This window comes from Microtus ochrogaster, linkage group LG2 (genome assembly GCF_000317375.1).
Source record: "Microtus ochrogaster isolate Prairie Vole_2 linkage group LG2, MicOch1.0, whole genome shotgun sequence".
NCBI classification, from domain to species: Eukaryota; Metazoa; Chordata; class Mammalia; order Rodentia; family Cricetidae; genus Microtus; species Microtus ochrogaster.
In genome coordinates, this window is record NC_022028.1 from 9,762,853 (window position 1) to 9,789,389 (window position 26,537).

General features: G+C 40.2%; 1 protein-coding gene across 3 annotated transcripts in view; it reads right to left on the reverse strand.

Annotated features, from left to right (window-relative positions):
• The window catches only part of Kcnq5 (potassium voltage-gated channel subfamily Q member 5), a 529,997-nt gene that overhangs the window by 83,556 nt on the left and 419,904 nt on the right, over positions 1–26,537 (reverse strand). For all 3 annotated transcript variants that reach the window (XM_026785580.1, XM_026785581.1, XM_013351081.2), the window contains exons 5-7: positions 19,355–19,530; positions 18,971–19,096; positions 5,732–5,842 (exon numbers count right to left, since the gene is read on the reverse strand). In XM_026785580.1, the coding sequence (XP_026641381.1) occupies positions 5,732–5,842; positions 18,971–19,096; positions 19,355–19,530 (413 nt within the window). The remainder of the gene's footprint in view (positions 1–5,731; positions 5,843–18,970; positions 19,097–19,354; positions 19,531–26,537) is intronic.

Consider the following 26,537-nt stretch of genomic DNA (forward strand, 5'->3'; position numbering starts at 1 on the left):
TCTGCCTCCCAAATGCTGGGATTAAAGATGCGCGCCACAAGTGCTGGGATTAAAGACACGCGCCACAACTGCCTGGCTAAAATGTATTTTAGTACTTGTAATATATTAACAAATATTGCAAATATTTTGCTAATATTTTTAATGATTGAAGATAGTAGCAAACGTGTTTGTGGAATAATTAACATATCAAGTCAAGCAGATGCAGTTGTGTTAGAGTTAAACCCGCTGGATATGTAAAAGAATTCAATCTCCATAAAGGTCGATTTCTTCATAATAAAAGCCACTCATAGCTAGGGTATTCAGTGGGAGGAGGGAGTAAGATCAGCATGTAAGGTTGCTATGAAGAAGTCAGGTTGGCCTGAAGAAGCTCAGTAGCCTAGGAATGGAGGGAGCCAGAGAGGGGTGGGCTACAGTGGAGCTTGGGATAAGTGGCCTGTTGAACCTGTAAGGTGCAACAGAGACCTTCTGTTGTCAAGGTAACACAGGAAACCATGATCACTGAGTTTCCTGGCTGCAGGACTTTCAAAGAGGAAAGGCTTACAATCCTCTTCAACCTTCTTGTGGTAGTTTGAGTAAGAATGTCCCCATAGCTTCTTATATTTGAGGGCATAGTCATCAGGGAGAGGCACTATTGGAGGATTAGAAGGTGTGGCCTTTGTTGGAGGAAGTGTGTCATTGGGGGTGGGCTGTGAGGTTGAAAAAGCCAACGCCGGGCCCAGATTCTCTTTCTTTCTGCTTGGGGATCAGGATGTAGCTCTCTGCTGCTGTTCCCGTGCCACACTTGCCGCCATGCTCCCTCCCACAGTGACAATGGACTCACCCTCTCTGAAGCTATAAGCAAGTCCCTGATAAGATGCTTTCTTTTATAAGAATTGCCTTGGGCATGGTATCTCTTCACAGCAACAGAACAGAAGAAGTTGGTACCAGAACAGCGAATATTGCTGTGACAGACCTGACGGTGTTGTTCCAGGGAGGACTGGGAAAGGACTGTGGAACTCTGGCCTAGACAACCCATTGAGCATTGAGAGCTCAATAAACTGATCTATTGGAGCTTGGAAGATAAGACTGTTGGGAACAATGCAGATGATGGAGGCCTGGCTCCTAAAGTTTCAGAGGAGGCAAAGATTCTACTGGACAGTCTGCGGGGCCTGGTTATCTGCGGCTGAGGACTCAGCTGTGATTTACAAGAGGACCAGAGCTACTGAAGTGAAGCCTTTGCTTTGCTGGGACAATGGATGCTGAGCAGCTGGGAGTGAAGGGTCAGCTGTGATTAAGAAGAGACCAGCATCCTTGAGGTAAAGTCTCCTGAGGGAGTGTTTGCTCAGAGTCAGCCACAGAAGCTGTGTTCCATAGGCAGCCAAGGTTCCATCTCATCCTGACAGCCAAGCATGGTAGTGTAAGAGTCACCCAGTTGGTCTTGGTTTTGAAGGCATGGAATGGTCATGGAGAACAGCTAGGGGTTGACACTGGATGACAAGGATGGACTCCCCCAAGAGAGCCCAGGAGAGGCTACTGGTGAAAGTGCAGCCCAGTTGTACCAAGGGACTCCTTGGGATGACCACCACCAACAGCAGCAGCCGTGGAGTGTAGCCAGCTGGACTCTAGAAGACAAGATGTGTGTGTTCCAGAGGGCAGAGCTGGAGAAGTGACCCAAGCTCTTTTGTGGAGCCGGGTAGATCATGAGTGGAACCCAGACATTGGCTATTAAATTATTTACACATTTGCAACTTGATTTTGCTTTGTTCAGATTATGACTATCCCCTGGTTCTTCACTCTGGAAGTAAGAAAGTATTTTGTTTATTTCTGATTTTATAGACTTCTACAGTTAAGATCTTCTGGATTTTAAAACAGATTTTGGACTTTTAAAAGAGACTGAAGTTTCACAGTGCTTGAATTTGTAAGACTATAGCACTTTTAAGTTTGAAGATATTTTATATTGTGATATCAATATTAATGTGTAATCTTGCGGATGAATAAGAAAGGAAAGGTTGTGGCTTAATGCGGAGTTGTTTATGTGTCAAGTTGACAAGGGGTCAATTGTGCTGAAGAACTTTTTGTTAATTTAATACAAGCTAAAGACCTCTGAGAGGAGGAAAACTCTATTACTTATACTTCCAGAAGATGGGGTTCTAGAGAAGCTTGTAGGACATTTTCATAATTATTAGTGAGTAATGGGTACTTCCCGGTCCGTTATGGGTGGTGCTATCCCCGGGCTGTCCTGGCTTCTATAAGAAAGCAGAGAGCAAGCTCTGCCTTAGGGAACCAGGCAGTAAGCAGCATCCCTCCACAGCCTCTTCATGAGCTCCTGCCTCCAGGTTCCTGCCCTCACTGTTTTTGGTGATCAACAGTTATGCATTCTGTGAGTGAGCAAAATAAACCCTTTCTTTCCCAAGGTGCTTTTGGTCATGGTTAATCAGCAATAGTAACCCTAACAAGGACACTTTCCCGGCAAAATGTTCTCAAAATTTCAATCAGGCTGCACTGTTAGCAGGAATAGAAGACAAAATGACAACTCAGGACCTATGGGGAGACCGCGGTCAAATGTTTCACAAGGATGCATTTCTTGGCATTGTTAGGAAATGTTCTGTTTAGTGCAAACATATTTTACTAACATAGATTAACTTTTTTTTTGAACACTGAAATCATCCATATTTAATTTTCCATTTGCTTTCATACCCAATTCAAAGGGGGAAGAAGGTAACAAAAAACTTCTTTAACATGATACAAAGGGCAACTCAAACAGTTAATCGCTTTAACACTTTGAGACAACTCATTAGCATTCTGTTGTTTAGGCAGTGAAGCCAGCCTAGACCAACATATCCTGAAGGCCACTTCCCCTGTGACCTCATAATTACAGAAGAAGGAGAAGTACATTTGCATATCCCGACCATCTGTCAGAATGGAATTTTGTATGATCTGTCTTAATGTCAAGAAAAGCATGTATTGACGTCCTGAGTTGGGATGCACAGTTACACTTGTCAACCATTTTGAGCAACCTCCAAACTCTCTGACTATCAGACAAGGTGGAAATAGGCTCACATTTTTGGGCCTCCACACCAAACACAGGTCTTTCGGCTTGGTAGCAAACCACTGCCAGCTGAACCATCTCACCAGCCCCTGAGGCCAAATTCTAAAGCCATGAATGTACTCATTTCTATGGAACTAGAAATGTCTAGGACCTTATTGCTTTTGTGTTGTGATTAAACCCTGGGCCTTACATGTACTACAAGCTTTATTTATAAAACAGAAATAAAATATCACTATATTAGAAGGTGGCCTCAGTGGTAAAACTTGTGTAGTAACATAGATTAACTTAATTTGCATATAAAATGGCAACGTTTTATTGGAAACATTTCTGTGAATGACTGCTTAGCCTCTGATCTGTAACCTCACATAAAAACATAGTTTGACCTCCCTGGAAGGTTCAGAGTTTCATTATAGGAACCTTGCGTTTCACAGAGGGGGCCTGACTCTGACTCTAACTAACCCCCAAGTCTTCACACACTTTGAACACTCATTTCTGCTTGCTTCTTGTAGATTTGCACTTCCTGCCCTTGCTGTTAGTCTTCCAACACCTGTTCCCATGCAGTATCTGTTATGCTGGCTTCTATTTAACAGCCCATTTATCTCTGTGAAATAAAAACAGCAGGTATTCTATGCCATTACTTTTGGGGAATAAACCCAAGATTGTATTTCACTGTTTCCAAAGATATTTTCCTGCAGGGAATCCCATGATCGATTCTCTGTTCTTTTCTGGATTGTTGAGCCAGCTATAGGAACTGACTTTGGGCTGGGGGTGGGAACTCTGTAGACTAGGCTAGAGCTAGTTCTAAGACAGCCAGGGCTACCCAGCGAAACCCTGTCTCCAAAAACAAAATAAAACACATCACACAACTACAAGATGTGGATGTGGGAAATTCTGCTCCCTATCTGTCTTATATTACCGTTTTGCATCAGGAAACTTTTGTTGCTGCTGTTTTTCTAGACAGGTTTTTCTCTGCATAGCCCTGGTTGTCCAGGAACTCTCTCTGTAGACCAGACTGGCCTTGAACTCAGAGATTTGCCTGCCTCTGAGATTAAAGGCCTGCACCACACACTTCTACAGTTTTGCAAGTGAAGGGAAGTGTTTTTGTTTTCTGCATATTAATCACTTGATTTACATTATCACATTGTTCTGCCCAGTACTTGTCTGGACTTAATTCTTCCTCCATTATTTCAAGGAAGAAACATACTAGAAAAAAAAAAAAAATCACTGAGCTAAATTGTGTCTCCTCAAGATCAAGTGTTGCACGTACTTTAGAATGTGACTTATTTGAAGATAGTGAGGGTCCTCACCAGAGGTCATCTGGGGTTAGGATGGCATCATTAGCATGGGTCCTAAGCATACAAATTGTGTCCTTATGAGATAATTTAGATATAAATGTTGTAAAGACACTCTCCACCACAAAGACTGAGGTTTGGAATGATATTCTCTCTCTCCAGGCTCTTAGAAGGGCCTAACCCTGCTAATATCTGGATCAGGATCTGCATATCTAGCCTTCAAGAACTCCCAAGAGTAACTGCTACTGTTGAGGACCTACAGTCTGTGGTATCCTGCCATGGCACTCCTAGCACACTAATATATAGAGCATTACATAAATGATATATGTAAGTGATAAATGTCGCTCAAACTAACATATAGAGTGTTACATAGTAAGTGATAAATGTCGCTCAAACCGAGGTGCACTCTACAAGTCTGGGCACAGGCTGGGCAGTCCCTTTGCCACGGCTTTGGGTGGTCTGGGCTAGTCAAGAGTGATCCCTGAGTGTGGTAAGAACAAGCATGCCCTCTGAGGTCACTTGCAGTCAAAGAAGAAGCACTGAGATCTAAAGTCTTGGTTACCGAAAATCCCCGTCTGACCTCCAAGTGCTCAGCTTTCTCTGGCACGTTCTCAGGTTTCAGTCTGAGAGGTTGCACATGGCCTGGCCTGCAGCTTGGAGCCAGATTGAGACTGTTTTACTTAGGTGCTCCTGTTGAGGCTGGACTCTCATTCTTTACTGTTGGCTTCCTAATGCCCAGCTTAGATGGAGCGGACAAAAACGATGTCCGGAGGGAAGAGGTAAACGGTAATGTCATGTCCATTAACGAAACAAGAGGCTAAAGTTCCCAGAGAGTCCAGCTTCGTCCATTGAAGAAAAACTAGTCAAAAGCTTAGAGGGAGATAAATGTGTTTTTCATTCTGACGAAATGCAGAAACTGCTCATTAAGAAAAAAAAAATCAATGGCTGTGACACAGGAATAAATCATCTGACACATTTACAAGACTTAAGGTCAGATGTTTTTCATTCAAGTGTTCGGGAAGAGGAATGAACTCGTGTGCACATCCATCTATCCATTTGTGTATATTATAAAGCAAACAACGGAACAACAACGGAAGATACATAGTTTTTGCAGTAATTAATTTAAATGAAACTATCTTTAAATCTTCCTAAACATTCCAAATGTATTAGTGGCATGTTGACCAAAAGAATCTGAATTATTGTTTATACAGAGTTAGCCAGTATGAAGACTCTGGTCCATATTTTCTCCACCATATACCTGGATGCTTTTAGAAAAGTCAACGTTTTATTGGAAGAATCCTATCGGTCAATGAGAGAGATCCATTCCTAGAAACACAGACGTGCGGAGGGCTCACTCCAGGAAGCCTTGAGGGCCCAATTGAAGCTGCTTTCTTGTTGCAAAGATACTCACAGCAGGAAGTGCAAAGAAAGAAATGCCAAGGAGTGCGAAGCCTGCAGAGAGCAATCTTCCCAGCCAAGTTAGGGGCGTTTTGTCTCCATAGCCAATGGTTGTCAGTGTAATCTAGAAACAAAGCCAACAGAACAGCCAGTTTAAGTACTTGAGAAGGAAGTTAGGACCTAGGACTAGGAGGCAAAACACTATTTCCACTAAACCATGACTTGAGAAGTCTTGTTGGCACATCTATTACTGTGCTTTGATTTTTCATGACGCACCATAGAACCTCTCTTTGCTCAAGGGAAGGAATATTTGGTCTTCCTTGTAATACAGTCTTCCAGATTGTCTATGTACACTCAAAGGAAAGTAATTTGGTTAAGATCATCATCACTAACCTAGAAGAGATAACCCTGTGAATTTACAAGCTAGTACGCCGAACAATGACTTATTCTAATTAAGACTGTTCATCACTGGCCTTTTCTTAAAGCCTCATATACTAAAGATATGTTTTATGATTTGCAGGGGAACAACAACGGAAGATACATAGTTTTTGTCCTGAGATAGTTATAACATAGTAAAAGAGGCAAGACCTATACAAACAACTGCAACAAGACATAGAGCTGTTTAAAAATTCTAATGGGGTCAAGTAACCCACTGAAGGGTTTGAAGGGGTCTGACTGGTACCAGCATGGAAGATGGCTTACCTGGGGTTTGCTGCCATATTGAAAGCTTTGAAGAATGTACCCATCCTTCTGGCTAAAAGGTAGAAGTGACAAAGGGATCTCCAGTGGGCTTTGGAAAGCAGAAGCTGTTCAGCTGGACTAACGTTACAGTGGGTTTGAAAAGGAGCAGTGGTTTCTTAACATCAGTTCACTAAAGCTTAAAATTTTCTGTGTATATGGCCTTAAGCTTTTGGTGAAATTTATCTCTGGCAGCTATTGTAAATGAAATTGTCTTAGCTTCTTAGCCTCTCTCTCTTCCTTTTTCTCTTTCTCTGCTTTTCTTTCTTTCTTCTTGTTCTCAGTCTTCTCTTTCTATGTCTTTCTTTCCCTCTTCTTCCCTCTTCCCCTTCTTCCCCTCCCTCACTTTGTTTCCTTTCCTCCCTCCCTCCCTCTCTTTCATTCTTCTGAGACAGGGTCTTTTTTTTTAGTTTGTAGGTAGAGCATGTACTGTTTTTTTTTTTTTTTTTAAATTTTTCTTATTGAGCTATATATTTTTGTCCACTCTCCTCCCCTTCTACCCTCCCCCGTGATCCCCATGCTCCCAATTTACTCAGGAGATCTTGTCTTTTTCTACTTCCCATATAGATTAGATCAATTTATGTCTCTCTTAGGGTGTTCTTTGTTGTCTAGGTTCTCTGGGATTGTGAATTATAAGATGGTTTTTTTTTTGCTTTATGTTTACAAGCAATTTATGAGTGAGTACATATGATATGTGTTAGGATATGTGTTTTTCTGGGTCTGGATTACCTCACTCAATAGGATGTTTTCAAGATCCATCCATTTGCCCACCAATTTCAAGATGTCATTATTTTTTTCTGCTGTGTAGTACTCCATTGTGTAAATATACCACATTATTCTTATCCATTCTTCAGTCAAGGGGCATCTAGGTAGTTTCCAGGTTCTGGCTATGACAAATAATGCTGCTACAAACATAGTTGAGCACATGTTCTTGTGGTATGATTGAGCATCCTTTGGGTATATAACCAAAAGTATATTGCTGGCCTTGAGGTAGGTTATTTCCTAATTTTCTAAAAAATAGCCATACTGATGTCCAGTTTGCACTCCCACCAGCAATGCAGGAGTGTTCTCTTCACCCCACATCCTCTCCAGCACAAGCTGTCATCAGTGTTTGTGATCTTGGCCATTCTGACAGGTATAATATAGAATCTCAGAGTTGTTTGATTTGCATTTCTCTCATGGCTAATGATGCTGAGCATTTCCCTAACTTTCTTTGAGCCATTTTAGATTCTACTGTTGAGAGTTGTCTATTTAGGTCTATACCCCATTTTTTTTATTGGATTATTCTTTTGGTGATCAATTCCTAGCATTCTTTATATATTTTGGAGATCAGCCCTCTGTCTGATGTGGGATTAATAAAGATCTTTTCCCATTCTGTAGGCTGTTGTTTTGTCTTGTTGACCATGTCCTTTATTTTACAGAAGCTTTTCAGTTTCAGGAGGTCCCATTTATTAATTATTTCTCTCAGTGTCTGTACTACTGGAGTTATATTTAGAAAGCAGTCTCCTGTGCCAATGTGCCCAAGTGTACTTTCTCTTCTATGAGGTTCAGTGTGGTTGGTTTTATGTCGAGGTCTTTGATCCATTCAGACTTGAGTTTTGTGCATGGTGATAGATATAGGTCTATTTTCATTCTTCTACATGTTGATAGCCAGTTATGCTAGCACCATTTGTTACATATGTTTTCTTTTTTCTATTTGATATTTTTTGCTTCTTTGTCAAAAGTCAGGTGTTTATAGATGTGTGGATTGATATACGGATCTTTGATTTGATTCTATTGGTCCTCCTGTCTGTTTTTATGCCAATATCAGGCTGTTTTCAGCACTGTAGCTCTATAGTAGAGTTTGAAGTCAGGGATTGTGTCACCCCCAGAAATTCCTTTATAAGTACAAGACTGTTTGGGCTATATTTTTGATTTTCCATATGAAGTTGAGTACCATTCTTTTGAGATCTGCGAAGAATTTTGCTGGGATTTTGGATCTGTAGCTTGCTTTTGCTACGATTGCCATTTTTACTATGCTAATTCTACCTATCCAGGAGCGTGGAGCTCTTTCCACTCTATCGTGTCTTCTTCAATTTCTTTCATTAAAGATTGAAAGTTCTTGCTGAGACAGGGTTTTTCTGTAGCTCTGGCTGTCCTGGAGTTCTTTTCCTTGCGGAACCATATTATATACCTCCCATGCACTACTATTTTTTTTTCAAAATAATCAAAAAGGATTTTATTTCAATCAATTGTGTATGCACACGTTTTGATATATGCTAGTGAGTGCATATATCTTTTTTTTCTGACTTCACTGGACCTGTAAGCGATTCCCGTTGATTCTGGGTGCCACACTACAAATTCATCCCAATCTTCTGTCATCCCTGGATCCTTGGGAGGCCAGGCAGATATACTAGTTGCTATCTGCTCTCTTTGCTTCTGTTTCTCTTTTCTGTTAGTTCTTTTTCCATATACCTAAAATGGATGACATTTTCTCACTCCCCTCTAATAAAATATATCAGTGGTTCTCTCTTTGAGTTCGGAAAAGGTCCTGTCTCCTGACCATGGTCACATGATCTGGTCTCTGCAGACAGAGGTCATACTACTCTCGCATTTGTTTGGTGTATTTTAATGATGGCATTCTAGGAAGGAATATTTGGGAGAAGACCTAAAAGGCAGAAAGGAGCCCTTGGAAGATTAAATAAAGGGGGATTTTCACTGATAGGACAGCATGTGTAAAAAGCCCGCCAGGACTATCCTAAGTCAAAAAAGTATTCCCGCTTGTTTGAGGGAATAGAATGATTTCCATTCTGGAAAAGATTTTCATAGATTTCTAGGACTCCAGCAGTGGCCTCATGGTCTGGTACAGTAAGATGACTTGTTTTATCATACCACATCGTTTCCATATTGCAACCACCATGACCAGAGTGTCTCAGCAGCCCTCAGTCATAAGGGAAGTTAGCAGCTACTAATTGTAGTATGCAGTTAGCATACTGATTTGGGATGCTTTTAAAAAGCATTGATTTTAGAGAAACCAAGCCTAATAGTGGAATGTTTCTGTGACAGAAACAATGAGCAAGGCATCCCTTTAAAATGCCAGGCTCTTTAGAACAGGAATCCAACAACAAATTAATAGTATAGTTCTTCCTTTCAGATGCCCCGGCAACCCCTGAGTTGTGTAATTCCTTGTCAGCTCTTTATGCACATAGGACATTAGGATGCAAGGCTTGAGCACAGTGGTAACAGAACTGGAATCAGATCCAACGCCTCTGTGCATTTTGGGTGAGTCATGCGGATGCCTCATTGTTGTATACAGGCTTGGTGGGTAGGGTTGACAGGGACTCTTGGGTGGGTTCAGGATGATACAGAGAACTAAAGTGTGGTTGTTTGATAGGTTCTGATTTTACTAAGACAGTCTGGATAATTCCTGAGTGAAAGGATGTCATTATTTTCTGATATCTACAATGTTAAAAGTGAATCACTGTCTATTAGAGATTGGTTTTGCATAGCAAATATATTTTAAAAAATGAGCTGGACTAGAGTGCTGCATAATCAATGAAAAAAAAGCCCTGTTATTCTTTGTAGGTGAGATCATTTTCTGATAGCATATTAATTTGTGATAATACACAGAGATGCCTTCTTCTTTTCTCCCCTAACTGGGAAACAAACCCAAGGCCTCTCTAATATAGGCAAATGCCCTGTCTCTGAGCCATCTCCTTAGCTCCAGAGAAGGCTCTGTAATCAAAACTTCTATGACAGCTACTTGTCTACTTAAAGTTTGATTATAATACATCTTCACAAAACTAAACTATATATACAATATATTATAAATATTTTATTGCTCACTAAAACATATACAGGTATATTCATTTCCTAACATTCTTTGTGAAGAATTGAGATTCTCCTTTAAATTTTTATTTGTATAAATCTCAGTCATGTTGCATTAATATTTGATGTTATTATAAGGTATATTAACAATTGTTTATTTTATGCAACTAAGTATTTTGCCAGCATATATACACGTATGTATATGTAACACATGTGTGCCTTATGTCCACAGAGGGCAGAAGATATCAGATTTCCTGGAAGTAGAGTTACAGAAAGTTGTGAGTAACTAGGCAAGTACTGGAAATGAAACCCAGGCCCTCTGCAAGAACAACAACAAGGTGGATGGAGAGAACCAACTCCTGGGAGCTGTCTTCTAACCACACATATGTGGCATTGCTTCCCTGTGTCCACAGAAACATACCATAATAGACAGGATAATAAATAAGATCATTACAAAAGCAAAAAGAAAATGCAACACAAAGGAACAAAACAAAATAAAGTAAAAACAACAACAATAACAACAATATAAACAGTAAGGAAGATCTATGGTCAAACTTGATGAGGTTGGAAAGTTTTTCTTTCAAGTTGATTAATTCCATTAGAAAATAAATATTTTCTCTTCCTTTAGGGAATAAATCAATGACTATTCCTTGGCATGATTATAAAAAGTTAATTACCAATACTAGTTTTTGTTAATGCATTCATGTGAACAAACTAAGACTAGACAGTGGGTTTTTTACAGTATGACATGACTTCTTCCTAACAGGGTCTTTGAAGAACAAGTCCTTTGTCAGTATCAGTAATATGCGCCTTTAGTCTCCCTCCAATTTCCCCCTTCTTTATTTCTTTTCCCCTTTTATTTCTTTTCCTATAGCACCTGATTTCAGAGAGTGTGTGGTCCTAGAATTTGATAGTCACCTTTGAGACTTGAACTACTGACTCAGAGGAGTTTTCTTTTGTTCAAAGCATCATCTAACTTGGATTCCTCTATGGCAGGTTCCTTTGGATATTATCATTCATAATGTTTTTTTTCAAACGTGAGGTAAAACATATAATAATAATAATAATAATGGGTGATATTTTCCTAGTGTTTGACAAACCAACTCTGTGTCTCAATCTCATCCGCGTATAAGCAATTCTGTATTTTGTCAATTTGACTTTTTCTATTATTTGTATAGAAAATGATTGCTTAATTGCTATCTCCAGGTACTAGAGAGATGTCTCAGTAGATAAGAGAGACAGCTACACAAGGGTGAGGACCTGCGTTCAAACCCCCAGGGCCCATGTGAAAATATATGAGTGGCCATATAAACCTGTAAGCCCATTGTTGTGGAGGTTGGAGACAGGGGGATTGCTGTGGCTCTGTGGCCACCAGCCTAGCTCCAGATTTAGTGTGAGATCCCATGTCAATGAATCAAAATGGTGAACTGTAGAGCCGGATACCTGGTCCCCTCCACTAGCCTCCACACGCACATGGGTTTCTATATCCACACACATGTCCACCCACATACACAGGAAATAAAACAAACACTAATGCTTCAGCAAATCCCAGTGTTGGGTCTAGAACTCATGTCCATGGAGTATATTTTTTTCTCTTTTTAAAACAGCGTGTATCAAAGACAAGGGTACAGACACAGGTATGGGATGATGTTCTTCAAGGACCAGGATTCTCAATGAAGAATCTTAAGAGCCTTCAGAGCGGTATGCTCCATAAATGCGTGCTATCAAGGTAAGTGTGAGTCTTAGAGATGCTCAAAGCAGGGTTGGGGTAGGTGGCTGGGTGTTGGGTGTATGGTAGCTGAGAATGCTCTTGAATCATTAGGACCTGCTATGTTGATTCTCTTGGGCTAAATAAAGCTTTGGTATCTTTAGGTAATACATTGACAGTAAAAAACAATCATTTACTTTAACTTCCCAGACTGGTACTAATTTAGGAAATGATACTTTGTACAACGATGCAGAAAAGAGTCTTACGGGTGAATCCAAAATAAGGAGAGCTGATTCTCTGAAGGTCGACCTAGCGTTATCAAGGACATTGGTGCCCGTGCTCATTTCCCATGCATCTTACTTTGGCATCGCTGTGGGATGTGAGACACGTTGAGCACACCATACCCTAGACTGCATATAGAAGCCGTCTGCATGACTTGCCTTGTGAAAGCTTGTAAGATTATTGGCATGGATTCCAAGACTTGACTTGGCTGATACAAATTCTTATGTCTGTCGGAAGTAATCTCTTCAAGGACACAATCTCAAATGGAATCTGTCTTCAGATGCCATTTGACCTGCTGTTAGATAGTGGAGTCCTTCTATCTACTGTTATACCCACTACAAAACGTAACACTAGCTTCATTGCCAGATGAACAGTAAATAATAAAAATTGCTCTTCAAGAGCAGATCATTATTAAAAAAATATTATTTCAGGAAAACCCAACCTGAAGTTATTTCAGAATAAATCTAAAGTGCATCAAATGTGAAAAAATAACAAGAAAGGGGGAGATAATAATAGAAAATAACTTCAGAAATTCTATTCTTAAATTATTTCTGAATAAATCTGAGGCAACTGAAAAAGGAGAAAATGGTGCTAAGAATAAAAAAAAAAATCATCATGTGGAGCTCTGGTTAGCATTCAGAAGTCCCTGATTCCAGGAGCAAGGAGCATCTCAGCTTGGATTGGTCTGTTCACTCCTCCTCCGCTGCCTGCAGCATCGCCCCCTTTAGCTGCCACTGTGGAGCCCAGAAACCTTTTCGTCACAACCTCCAATTCCCAAGTCTCCTCTCTGCTTACACTGTGTGTCTGCAATGAAGAATATAGCTCTCCTTCATTCTGTTTGGGCAGACACTTGTACTGAACATCTTTAAGAGCAATGTCTGCACTCCAAACAGCTACCATCCATGACTGTGAACCTGCTGTGGTCTTGGCACAGGCTCTCATATACCTGTTATTTCACATAGTGAGGTGGGCACATAATTCGTTCCTTAGCATGGAACTGTGTTCAGGGATCATATTTGAATATTGCATTGATCACTGCTGATCACATTCCTGCATCCCTAAAAGATGATGACGGTGACAGCTTTCCCTTTCTAAAGCAAGGACCTTTGTTTTTTAATACTTGGAATTTACTGGGGCACTATATTTCTAGATGGAACACAAATTGAATTCAGATATTTTATGTTGACAGTTTGAACTCCTACTAAAGATAATTTTCCTTTTTCTACAGCCTAGAACTAATAAACACTCTAGTTTAGGGTGGTCTCATTTTCCCATTTAATCTAGATACTACAGAGTTATTAAGGCACATGCAACATGGACAATTTCAATTAGAATTATCCTAGCACTTTCCATAGAAGTCTTCGGTGACACATAGTAAGTGGTGCAATAATCTAAATTTACTTAACACTAAGATCTAATATATTCTGTTTTTGTAATGAAAAGAAATAATAAGCCCTCTTATTTACTTTTCATGTTTTTTTCAAGCGTCAGACAACACCATTAATGAGTCAGCCAATATAAACAAAACTGCTTTAGAGTCACGAGCCCTTATTTTCATTCCTAGAAGCTTGGCATGTTGGAAGATCTTTTTATTTTTCACTCTGATTATCAGGGCTAGATTTTTTAAAATGGAAACATAATTAGGCCATTCAGAAACCTGTAAAGTACAGGTTAAACACCAGTCAAAACAGTTTTATTGAAGTGGAAATCATTGAAAATACGCTGCTTCTCGCTGCAAATCACAGATATGACCTTTGAAAGCCTGCCTTGTGCATCTCTCTGGAGGAGAAGCTCGCTGGTGACTAAGCGAGAGTATATTAAGAGTTTCCCACACACCGTTTAGCACACAATACAGCAATTTGTATTGGTAATAAGGAGAAAAAGAAGAATAATGGAAAGAGAGAGAAAAGGCTGCCAGACTTAATTCACCAACAACTGCATCTCAAAGGGAAAAAGGTGCCCCTGAGTATTGCAATTAATTGAAATATATTTGAATTATCCACGAGAAGCAAACACTAAACCCGAATCCAGATTGCTGGAAACAGGCTGGGATATAGGTTGCTCTCCCTCACTCATATGAAAAGCCACCCATTTTCTCAGTTTGCATCTTATTGTTCCACGAGTAACAGGTTTTCATTTCCTCTGTATATATTAGAGGTATTTCAAGAATGTCAGATCTCCTTCTGATTTCTATCCTTCTTTCAAAATGCAGAATTTCTCTTGTATGTAGGGAGGAATAGCTGGAAATGAAGCCATTTTGGTTAATATTGTGAGTAAAATTTCAAAGTGATAAGTTTCATTATGGCATCCCCTTTCTTTTATTATTTGGCACTTCTCATACATACGTGTCATTGTATCTTGTTCTGATGCATTCCCCTTCCTAATTCCTCTGATACCCCACCTGTGTCACTTTTTGTGGGCATCTTCCTCCACCCAAGCAGCCCCAACCTTGGCTCCTACATCACACGGATTCCCTCTCTTCTCCTTAGCATTTGAATCCAATCTTTTTCTCCCCTCCATGATTCCTTTTCCACTTTCATTAGGCTAAGGCCCCACATACGTGTGTGTGCATGCACATGAGCACACATTTCTCGCTAGACTTCCCATATTAGAGAAAGCACGCACTGTTTGTTTTTCTGCATGGGGCTTACTTAACCGACTACGATGGTCTCCATTTGAGTCCACTTTCCTACAGATGCCATGTTTCCATTTTCCTTTGGGGCGGAAAAATAACCCACGTTTATCTTATTTCATGGGGTCGAGGGTGCACATGAGTGTGTGCATACGCATCTACACATACTCATTTATATCTAGACTCCCCATCTTAGAGAAATCATGCACATCCACTTTGATTCTGTTTCTTAGGGACCACACAGAGTGCAGCAATCAACACGAGTGTGCCTGTGTCTCCATGGTGTGTGGATTTAAATTTCCCTCATATATACCTGATCGTGATATAGTCCTCTTTTTAGTTTGTTGACGAAATTCCACAGTGACATCCATTGTGGCTATTCAGCATACATTCTAAGCAACAATGTACCTCTCTGCCCCTTTCCCCCATCCCCCTATCTTCACCAGCATACACTGTCATTTGTTTCCTTGATGACAACCAATCTAAGAGGTGAGAAAATCACACGGCAGTTGTACATTTTCTCTATGGCTAAGTTTTGAACATTTCTTTCAAGTATCTATTGGCTATTTGTATTACTTCTTTTGAGAAGTATCTGTCTAGTTCATCAGCTCATTTACTGACTGGATGGAGTTTTGGTGTTGAATTTTTGCAGTTTATGTATGTTGGATATTGATTTCCTGACTGATGTGCACTCAGCAAAGATTTTCCTCTCATTGTGTAACCTGTCTTTTTACCTAATGGTTCTGGAAACCAATCTATTAATATAATAGACTACTCTGTCACCAGCAGCATAATCTTGGAGATGTGTTCTGATAAGATGTTTTGTTTGTTTTTTGAGACAGGGCTTTTCTGTGTAACAGCCTTGGCTGTCGTGGAACTCGCTCTGTAGAACAAACTGGCCTTGAGATCCTGTTTCTGCTTCCTGGGTGCTGGGATTAAATGCATATGCCACCATTGCCTGGCCCTGATATTATTTTTAAAAGCCTAAAATTTAGAAGAATTTATTTCTAATTTTTATTTAATCACTACTATTCAACCAAGACATTTATCAAGTTCTGCTTAATTTAGTCCTGAAAAATTCTCATTGTCTCTGACAGGACCCAGTCTACATGAATGGCCTTTGGACGAGGAGTGGATTAAGAGACAACCCTGACTTCTATCTGTGCCCCATGAAGGGTAAACACAAACCCCCCAGTGCTTCAGGGATAGTTTAAGATGATGCTATGTTCTTAGTTCAGCAAACAGCTGGCTAGCACTGCGGAGGCATTAAGGGTGGTTTGTAAGTGAATTTTCCTTTGTAGAGTAAAAGGAGTGGAAAATTTTTACGTAAGTGGGAAAAGGGTGTTCTTTAGGGAGAAGGAAGGAGGGAAACACAAAAGATAACGGGAAGAGGGTCAAAGGGAATAGCAGGATGCAATTTGTCTGAGAGAAGAAATAAGAAAATGGAGAGGTTTTTAGGAGGAAGGTAAATACAGAAAAAGGAGGGGTGGGTAAAATACCAATAAGGATTTTGAAGAAGCCACAAGGAAGCCCACTGTTAATAATTTAGCTAAAAGAAACCTATAGCACATGTAATTACATGTTTATAAATATACATACAGGGTTTTAATGATGTTTTCTCATCTGGGCCAAAGGTGCTCCCTCCAGATGCCAAAGATCACATCACAAAAGCTTCAGTAACAGACATGAGAATGCCCTCTTTTTAGCTGTTGAAGAGGGCTGTCCAAGAGACTCCCCAGACATGCAACTGATTGCTGCTGCCATGGTTACCTCCCAGGGGTGGAAGTTATGTCCCGATTGCTGAAGACACCATACACTTCAGAAACAGAATTCAGAAACTCCTGAGCTGGAGCTGACTTGAAGGTTTGCCCTTCTTGATGATCAGATTTGATGGTACCAGAAGGCATCACACAAGCTTCTAAATGAGGGAGGCAACCAACAGCCCTACCCAACTGTGATGCCAACGAACCACATCTACAGAACAGCATGGCACAATAACTCTATGGGAACAGGAGTGGCATTTAAGAACCAATAGCTCTGTAATTGGACTTAGTCCTGCTAAACAATAGGGAAAATATTCCTGGTGTTGGAAGCCTGGCTAACCTCTGGTGCTAGTGACACCATGGTCATTGTAGGAGAATCTACAACTACTAACTTACTAAACCAGCATAACCTCCAACAATAGCCTATAAACGCATTTACTTATACCCAAAGGTAAGTGTAGTCTTCACCTCTCATCAGGGAAATGTCTCTTTGCAACAGATGGAGACCACTTCAGAAAATTCCAACCAATCAAAATGCAGAGCTGTGGAGCTTAGTCCCCGTGGATTCATCTACAAATCAGTCTGCAGGTTCAGGGACTATTACAGAAGAGGTGGTTGGAAGACTATAAGAACCACAGGATCAGGGAGTTTGCTGTGAGAATGTGTCTCCTAGTAATATCAGAAGCTATACCCCAAAGTATCATTAACATGATTGCCCAAACATGAGTTGAACACCAATGGGCATGATAAAGTAGGTGGGGGAAAGCCCATGAGGCCTCAACTCTACACAAAGTACTATGGGCACCTGAGATTTGCTGGGAGTGGGAGAGGTGTTTTTTCCCATGGAAGAATATGCCAGTTGGTTTTCTAGTAGCAAATGGTCAGCCCTGAGAGCATGCACACAACTAACATTGTATGGACTGAGCAGGGACCACTCAGGAATACATATGCATACAATAATAATTAGTGAAGAAAGAAACTGTGATTTGAAGGACAGTGGGGAGGGATATATGGGAGGGTTTAGCAGGAGAAAATACAAGGGAGAAATGTTGTAATTACATTATAATCTCAAGAATAATCTCAAGAATGAAAGAAAAACAATTTTTACACTATTCTAAAGCTTGTTTCATTCCAGGAATCTCATAAAAGTATAAAATGAAAAGAAATGCGATTTTTTTTGTTGAACAAAATACCCTATATACTGTAAACGCCGTATTAGGGTCTAAGTTCCAAATGACTGTTCTATAAATTCTTTGTAAATGCAGGGAAATTTTTACCTGAAAGTACACCCTTTCCAGACTATTGGAGTCTGCATCTTCATGACTTTGGAGCTATTTTACAATCCTGTAAGTTGAAGATAACACATAGCAATGCAAAATAATTTTACCTTATCCATGTGTAAATAAGTTATGTCTAGGGAATGTTCACTGATTTGTTGCCTGTATTGTGAAAATAGCTAGATTCCCCTCCATTTGTTCTTCTGTTTCAATATCCCAGCATTTCCAGCAATTAGTAATTCTCTGGACTTTGGTCAGTACTTTGATCTGACTGTGACGCTTTACTGGTTTCTTCATTGATAAATTTTAAATAATGAATTAAATATAGTAGTCTGCATTGCTTTCTATTTGTATGATAGTTATGAGTTTTACTCGTCCTTGTTTGGAAACTATTTGTAATGATAAAAAGGAAAAGTGGGATTTTTGAATGGAAAGTTTTATAATAATGTGTCCATGGTCTCTGCTCTCACAGGCTGCTCCTTGTCTTCTCTTCTTGATCGACTGATGCATTTAATTCTTCTCACTTTGAATCAGCTGCTGTTCCAAGTTTCTGCTTCAGTTATCTTTTTTGAAAGTTTTATACCATGGTAGCCCAGACTGGCCTCAAGCTTGCCATGCTCCTGCCTCAGCCTCCAGAGTGCTGAGACTATATCAATGTGCCACCACACTTCTCTTATTTATTATTTTGATAATCAAAAATAATTCCCCCCGAGTGGTAAGTCAATTTATTAATTGTCTATTTAAGCTTACAATACCAAAACAAATAATCCTGTTAGTATTTCCTATTATAAAAAATGATATATTTTTACTTTGGAAACAACTGAGCACCCCAAAATCATAAATGATAGTCTATGTGTAAATTTAATTTTATTTTTCCCCCAAAAGCACAGAAACCTCTAGATAAATTATAAGTACCATACATTTCCACATTAATCTCTTTTGAAAGTTGATATTTCATTGAGATCATTTACTGATAACCATTTTTGTTATATTCAGTGTTACATTCACGATAGCTGATAGATTAAGAACAGATTCTTATACTTACTGTGCCCCACCAGAGAGCATCGGCATATGTAGAGAACTCTTTATTGGCGTCCTTTTCCACCAGATAGACAAGAAAAGATGAGAAGATAAGAACCAGAAATCCTATGTACCAAGCTGTGATTAATTCCTAGAAATAAAAGGAAAGAAACATTTTAAGGGTAGGAATAATCTTTGAAAAAGTAAATAGGAAATCCGTGTACAGGTCAATTACTTTCCTACTTCTAGGAGTACATGCAGGTTGTTAAAGTAATGCATTATGTACCAGGGCCCAAATGGCTTGAGTCCCAGTTTAAAGTACCTGCCCGTGCTGTTTATTAAATGCTATTGTAATCAATGGAACTTTATTCAAAAACTTTGCTACATAGTTCAGAGAGCACATTTTTACCTTGCTGTGAGCATAAACCACTGAGCCCAGCAACTTCCAAGTGCCTCCCCTTCTGTCCATGCGCACCATACGCAGGATCTGTAGGAACCGGAGACTTCTGAGAGCCGAAGTGGCGAAAATATTACCCTGAGTTTTTGCAGAAACAACAGCTATGGAAGCGATAAGAACAATGGTATCTGAAAGAAACAGGTTGAGACAGCCGTAAGTCACATGACTAATACCTTTAATGTCGCTCTTTTTTTTTTTTTGGAAAGTTAATGAACCTCAGTTTGAGGCCATAGTGAACAGAACAGAACACCCAGCCTTACCAGCATTTGGTCAGGAGCCTATGACTGCAGAGTGAAAAGGACCTTAACACCATAACACGACATTCCTGTCGCTTTAACCCTGGTCCCTTGATCTCTCTGCACCTTTACCTGTACAATTCTGAATCACATAACCTCCAACAATTTGAACAACAACCTCAAGAGGGTTCAGTGTCTTGGGGAGCTGCAGGGTTAGTAAAACCCTCTTTCAAGATAACCCTGCTTTCATTAATTCCTTAGTCTGCACCAAAAGCTCCCAACTCAGTCCCTAACACCATGGCTCTGGCTCCCTGGTTGACCCGAGAGATGAATCCATGCACTCAGGAAATGTCCTACTCGGTGTAATAATGCTTCTTAGTGTTTTTGCAAACAATATAGCAACCTCTCTGTGTCAGCATTCTCTCCTGTTGTGGAGTCTGCAATTGTGCCTACGGTTTAAGGAAGGGCTCTAGTAATCTCAATACTCTGGGCTCTGAATATGCTCTTTTAACTGGTCTGTTGGTTAGGGGAGGGCTTGGAGCACAAATCAAATATCACCTCTGTTGCAAGACAGTATGCAATGATGCAGTGTGTGCTTTGCATGGAAATGGATACTTAATGTTGATATATTGGCCTTCGGCTTAAAAAATCAGCTCTTTTGTGATTGAAACAGGCGAAAAGCAGTTAGCAAAGGCGTAGGAAAGACAAAGAGGACGCAATCACTCGAAAGTCAATTTATACATGGTAGGAAGAGGATTCTGAGGCAACAAACACAGGGAGACAAAGGATGGCATCCTGTCAGCATTCACTTGTCTTCCACACCCTCAAGTCAAATTTCCTTCTTGCTTCAAAGTAGGTTGTACGTGTGAGTAGGCTTCCACACTCCAGGGCTAAGTTATGCTCCATGGGTACAGCGTGCGGCATTTGAAATGTTTCTATGATCTTCAGGAGTCACGGATGTACAAATGTGTCTTCTTCGTTCAGCTTTTCTTTCACAATGGTGGGACTGTTTTGTACAAACTGACAGGACCCATCTGACTAACTCCCCTGCTGTCCCTTCTCAGGTTCTTAGTTGGAGAGAAAGACCAGTGATTGGCAGTGAAAGGATTAGCCACAGGGCTCTTCCGGGCAGGCCTAAACTCTACCTTGTGAGGAGTGCCCGAGAGCCTGAAATGCATCCTTGAGCTTATGCTCTTGAGAAGGTACAAAATGTGTTGATGCAGATACCAAAGATGTATTTTAAGTGAGTAGAAGCCATCTGCACATGTGTGATGTAATCTTATTTACAAGGCATGTGCATCAGTTAGTGCAGGCTAGGGAGCACATGCGACTTTGCCTAGGCAGTCACCACTAATTAGCTGTAGGGGGCCGACAACCAGGTGACATTAAAAATGGGAACTTCTTATTTTTGAAATTGTAAATTTCCCACAATGTTGAAGTTTTATTACATAGATGTCTAATTTGAAATCAGAAAACAAATTGGAAAAGTTACGTGCGCACAAGAATCATGCTTCTCACAATCTGGAGAGACTCTGACAATAGTGACTTAAAAAAGACACCGCTGTTATGACCTTAGTGGATAGTTTTGCTGTCATTTTATTGTCTGCTTTTGCATATTGTCAAGTATGCACTCCATTATTTCTGTACTAATGTACTCCAAACACTGGAAAAAAACAAATGGCTAGTTGTGCTGCACAATACGCAGGAGATGAAACTGACTATCATGCCTGGCATGTTTTATAATTTAATGACTGCATGTTTAAAAAATAGTTTTAAATGTTTTGTGTGTGTGTGTGTGTGGGTCTGGGTCTGTGTGGAGTCATGCGTATGTGAGTGCAGATAGATACCCACAGAGACCAGCAGGTACTAGATACCCAGGAGCTGGACATACAGGTTGTTGCAAGCCCCCACCTTGGCTGCTGGGAAGCCAAGTTCTCTGTGAAGTCTTTACTGATGCATGATCTCTCTAGACTTCAAATTTATTTCTGAAGTTATTTTGGAGATTAACTTACTTTTATTTTACACATATGACTGCTTTGACTGCATGCATGTCTGTGCATGACATGTGTGTCTGTTGTCTAGAAAGGCCAGCAGAGGACAGGAGCAACCCTGGACCTGGAGTACCAGATGGTGGTGAGCTACCACGTGGATGCTAGAACCTGAGTATGGGCTCTCTGCAAGAGCAGCAAGTGATCTTAGTCACCAAGACCTTTCTGGAGCCCCACAGACTTATCTTAATTGTCATTAAACCTATTAATTAGAAATTGAATCTCATTTTCCAGATAAGACATGAGGTGTGGGAATGAATATATTGAATTTTGAAAATCAACTGTCAATCCATTAGACTAATACCTCAAAGAGCATGCTGTGGAGTTAGCACGTTAATAGGTAAACTAGAGAAAGTAAAAAGAACACTGTTAGTCGGAAGAAATTTTAAGATTAGTCATACAATGAATCATACTCTAAGTGTCTTAAGTCATAAAATATGTAAAGGCAGCTACAGATTGGATTCAATACTCTCACTGTAATTCAGGTCGGAAGAGGAGGCCAGAGTTCAGTAAAATGAGCAGCCCAATGGCAAGCAGAGTACTCACTGTTTTCCTATCAGTACCACATACCGTATTTCCTAAGATAGTATGAAAGTTAGGAGTAATCTTTGCTTTTATTCATATATCTATGACATTGTTGTTTGTAAGTTTATAGACTGGAGATTCCACAGGATTGCATCTTTGTTATCTTCTCGTTTTTGTTTTAGTTTTGTTTTACATTTCGTTTTAGGTAACCCAAGAACTATTTTAAATCTCCTAAGTAATTCTAACAGCACATGAAATGTGAGACTTGCAGATCAACCTTAGATAAACAAATACATAAATGGAGCTTATATAATACTTCTCAGTAAGATTCCTAATGCAGGGCTGGTGAGATGGCTCAGTAGGTAAATATACTCGCTGCCCACGCTTGATGACCTGAATTTGATTCCCAGAACCCAAATGGTAGAAGAATGGACTCCTACAAGCTGTCCTCTGACATTAACATATACTGTAGCAACCCCCCAATAAATAATAAATAAAGAAATAAAAAACTCATACTGCTTTGTAAGCTAATTATACTATATCAATCAGTAGAAGTTGAACAGAGATACTTTGCCCGAGTGGACACTTGCCCTCTAGAAGAATTGGGTTATTACATAAAAATATCAGGGCAGGAGTGGATACATCTTTAACAAGTTTTTGGCCAGAGAGCACTTAAAGGTCCCTGAAACAATACAAGCTTTTCTCATTGCTCTTGGTTGCTCAGAATAGCTAGCTGGTAAGATTCTATTGCTACAGACACAATGTATATTGGTAGCAGGATATAGAGAATTCAAATTGGAGCCGACACAAAAACATCTTCACTGCTGACTAGCTTTCATGGTGCTGGAGTATATTATGCAGGCCACTGGGAGGAAAAGGACAAAAAAGTTGTCTTATGACCAACCCTATATCCTAAAATACTAACTTTTCAGGCAAGACATGCGACTGGTACAATAGTGGCACAAAGGTTGTGGGGTAACCAACTGCTTTAGGATTGGATTTGAGGCCTATTCTTGTGGCATAATGTCCCACTGGCCTGGTGCCAGAGGCATAGCAAGCAATCTCCAGTAACCATGAAACCCCACTGGGCCCTACCTGGCCTAGCTCTGGGAGTTTTCACTCAGCCCCTAATCCATCCTTTAAGTTACAGATACCTTTTGTTGCTCTATGTAAATCTTGTCTGAGAGTTTCCCATGGATGCAAAGCCTATGTAAAACTTGGTTTAGAGGGAACCGGGCACACCATGGTGTCTCATGAACCAGGCATTTGCACCGGACAGTTGTATTTTCAGACCCTTCATTCAGGTTGTTTTGAACATATGGAAATCTGCTGGATAAGTGTAAATGTAGCAAAAAATAAAAATGCCAAGAGGCAAAGAAAGGGACTTCAGTTCATGGAGATTGAGCCCTCTGCAGCCACAGAGGCTAAGTTAATTCTCAAATGTCTCTGAGTCTTCATTTCATGGACCAGTGTGAACCCACGCACCCGCACTGAGTTACTCGCGACAAGCTCTTCTGGAAGGAATTTATGTTTGGCACTGTAAACTTTAATCAAAAGCTCTGGCTTAAGAATTCATAGGCCCTAAAGAGGAGCCAACTATCACAGTTTTGCTAAGTGACATGTCGTTAGATTGTCTTCTAACTATTTATGCTTAGGCTCACAGATTAGTGATGCCCTCAACCTTTGGCAGGGAAAATTTTCTTTTCTAGTCAGTAGCTAATGGAGAGTTTCACAATCGCGCTCGCAGTGTCAGAATCAAGGACTCCTGAGTGCTCAGCCTGAAATGGGACATCTCTATCAACACCATCTGAGGATCAGAGAGCATCACAAGAGAGGGAATGGAAGGAACCGATGAAGCAAGATGGGAGGGTGCTGCAAACACTTTGTTCTAGACATGGCATGGCTACTGTGCTGACAGCCTCTCTGTGGCTATGGCTGCCAGCTCAGGATCAGTCAACAGGAGGATGAACTAACTGAGCTCCATTATTAACTACAAGGAAAGAAGAGGACAAAGGGGACACAGGGGGATGTATGGAGGTGCCTAGGGGGGAGTGGGATAGAAAAGTTGGCGGTTCCTGGGTAGAGTGGGTGGGGTTCGAAGGTGCAAAAGATCAAGATTCATTGTTTCACTCTATAAAACAATTGAAGCATAAATATATTCTGTTGAGAATATTAGGATACATTTTGAAAACATTGGAACTTTGTGTTTTGTGAAGATGCTCCATTTTAGTGTCAGTAAAAACTACAGATAGCTCCTACAAGTGAGTGATTACTTGAACACAGGGTTATTAAAAGGTATTCAGATTCATTTGTTTATTGGTTTATGTGCTAAGCAGCAATGGAGGGTCAAGAATCAACCCTTCTACTGCCTCGCAGGGGTCATTTGTAAGTGTCCAGAGACGTATTTCTCACAGATTGGAGAAAACTGATATTGGTATCATGAGTGTGTGTGTTTGTGTGTGTGTGTGAGCATGTGTGCATGTATGTTACTGTATTTAATCATTCAGACCATTCTAGTACTCATTGAGAAACTGAAGATTGCAGCTGTCGCAGTCGGTAACCGAGGCTCATCATCTCTAAGTAGCCGAGATGATGCTGAGGCTCTGCTGCTAAGAGCTATGTCACATCGCTACATCAGTCTTTGGCTGAGTGAAGTCCAGGGCAGGATGACAGTGGAGGAAAGAGAAGTGGGAGGTTATGAAAGCAAGTGTGTAATGAATCAATAATAAATCGCTATCACATAAAGCACTGAAGAAAGAGAGAGTGCAGCGAGGGTCTAGCAGACATACAATAAAGCTAAGAACAGATGGTCTTTGTAGGGATGGATCAAGAGAAAATGGGGTCAGAGAAAGAAACAAAACCGCTAACAAAGAGCTCAAGACTATGAAAAAAAGAAAACCTGTAGGCCCTAATGCTCACCTCTTCCCAGGCAAACAGATATGGACACCGTGGGAAATGTTGAAAGACCACTTAGTGATTCTAAGCAGCCGGGTAGAAAAGGTATAAAATATGAACTAATGCTGTACTATGAAGGAGGTTCACAATGTACTGAGTCATTCTGAAGGATTTGTCAATGATTTTAAATTTGAGACGTGAAGAAACTGCAAAAGATTTGAACCAAGTAAAATCCATAATGGTATTTAAGACACACTGGGGTGTGAAGGAGCTCACCACACTCTTCTAATTCAGTTCCAGTATTGTGTAGTCAGCAAGATCAATAGGAATCAATCACTATAAACGGTGTCTAAAGGAGACAGTCACCAGCAGCTCCTATTGTGAGGCAAATTCACATGCAAAGCTACTCCAATGCCTAGCCTGAAGATCCAATGCCTAGGCTGAAGATCCAATGCCTAGGCTGAAGATCCAATGCCTAGGCTGAAGATCCAACGCCTAGGCTGAAGCAAGAGCAGATCTACATCTGTACTTGGGAGATTGTGCTTTGTTTCTACAATTAGGCTACATTATGTGTCTATTAGGACTTAGCTCCCTGGGAAGAAACGAGTTATAAGAACTGAGAAAAGCATGGCCGGACACTTAACACTAGTAACGGTAAGAAGAGAGACATTTTAGAAGTAAGCCACAGAAATCGCTGCTGGAGACATAGACACTCTGAAGGTGGTAGGCTTTTCAAATTCTTTATGGATACTTAGAAATCTTTCAGAAATTCAGAAATTTCAAGTTACCCCTAATATCATGGATTTCTCCCTTCTGCTTAAAATTCTTTTCATTTTCTTGTTTCTGGAAAAACCAGAAGAAAACAAACAAGTCCTCCTATGGGCTGTATATCACCTCTCACCCTCCCTTTATGTTCGGGTTCTTTGAGCTATTTTGAGAAGACTTACAATAACCCCAAATTTGAATGATGTTAACGAAATGTATATTTTAAAGCTAGAAAGTATCTTTTCAAGCACCAAAATACCATAAGTATGTAGAAGAGTGTAAATGGACTTATTTCACCTATCGATTAATTAATGAAGTTTTGGCTTAGTTTTGGTTGTGCTATGGAAATGTTGTCAAGTCAGTATTTTGTCAAGTCAAGCTCACCTATTTTTTAGTAAAAATTATTTACTATGTTTTGGGGAGATTATACTATAATTATACAACTTCCCCCTTCATTTTCCTTTCTCCAAGGCATCCCATATATCAATCTTTTGTCTCTTTCAAATTGATGCCCTCTTTTTTTTTTCATTAACTTTTGGTATCTACATCTGTATAATGTAGGAGTCAGCCTTGCTAAGCTAAATATGAACAGATCACCCAAAGGAAGTTCTTTACTTCCAACCATTATCACCTGCCAGTGTAAGAGTCAGCCATCGATAAGTTTAA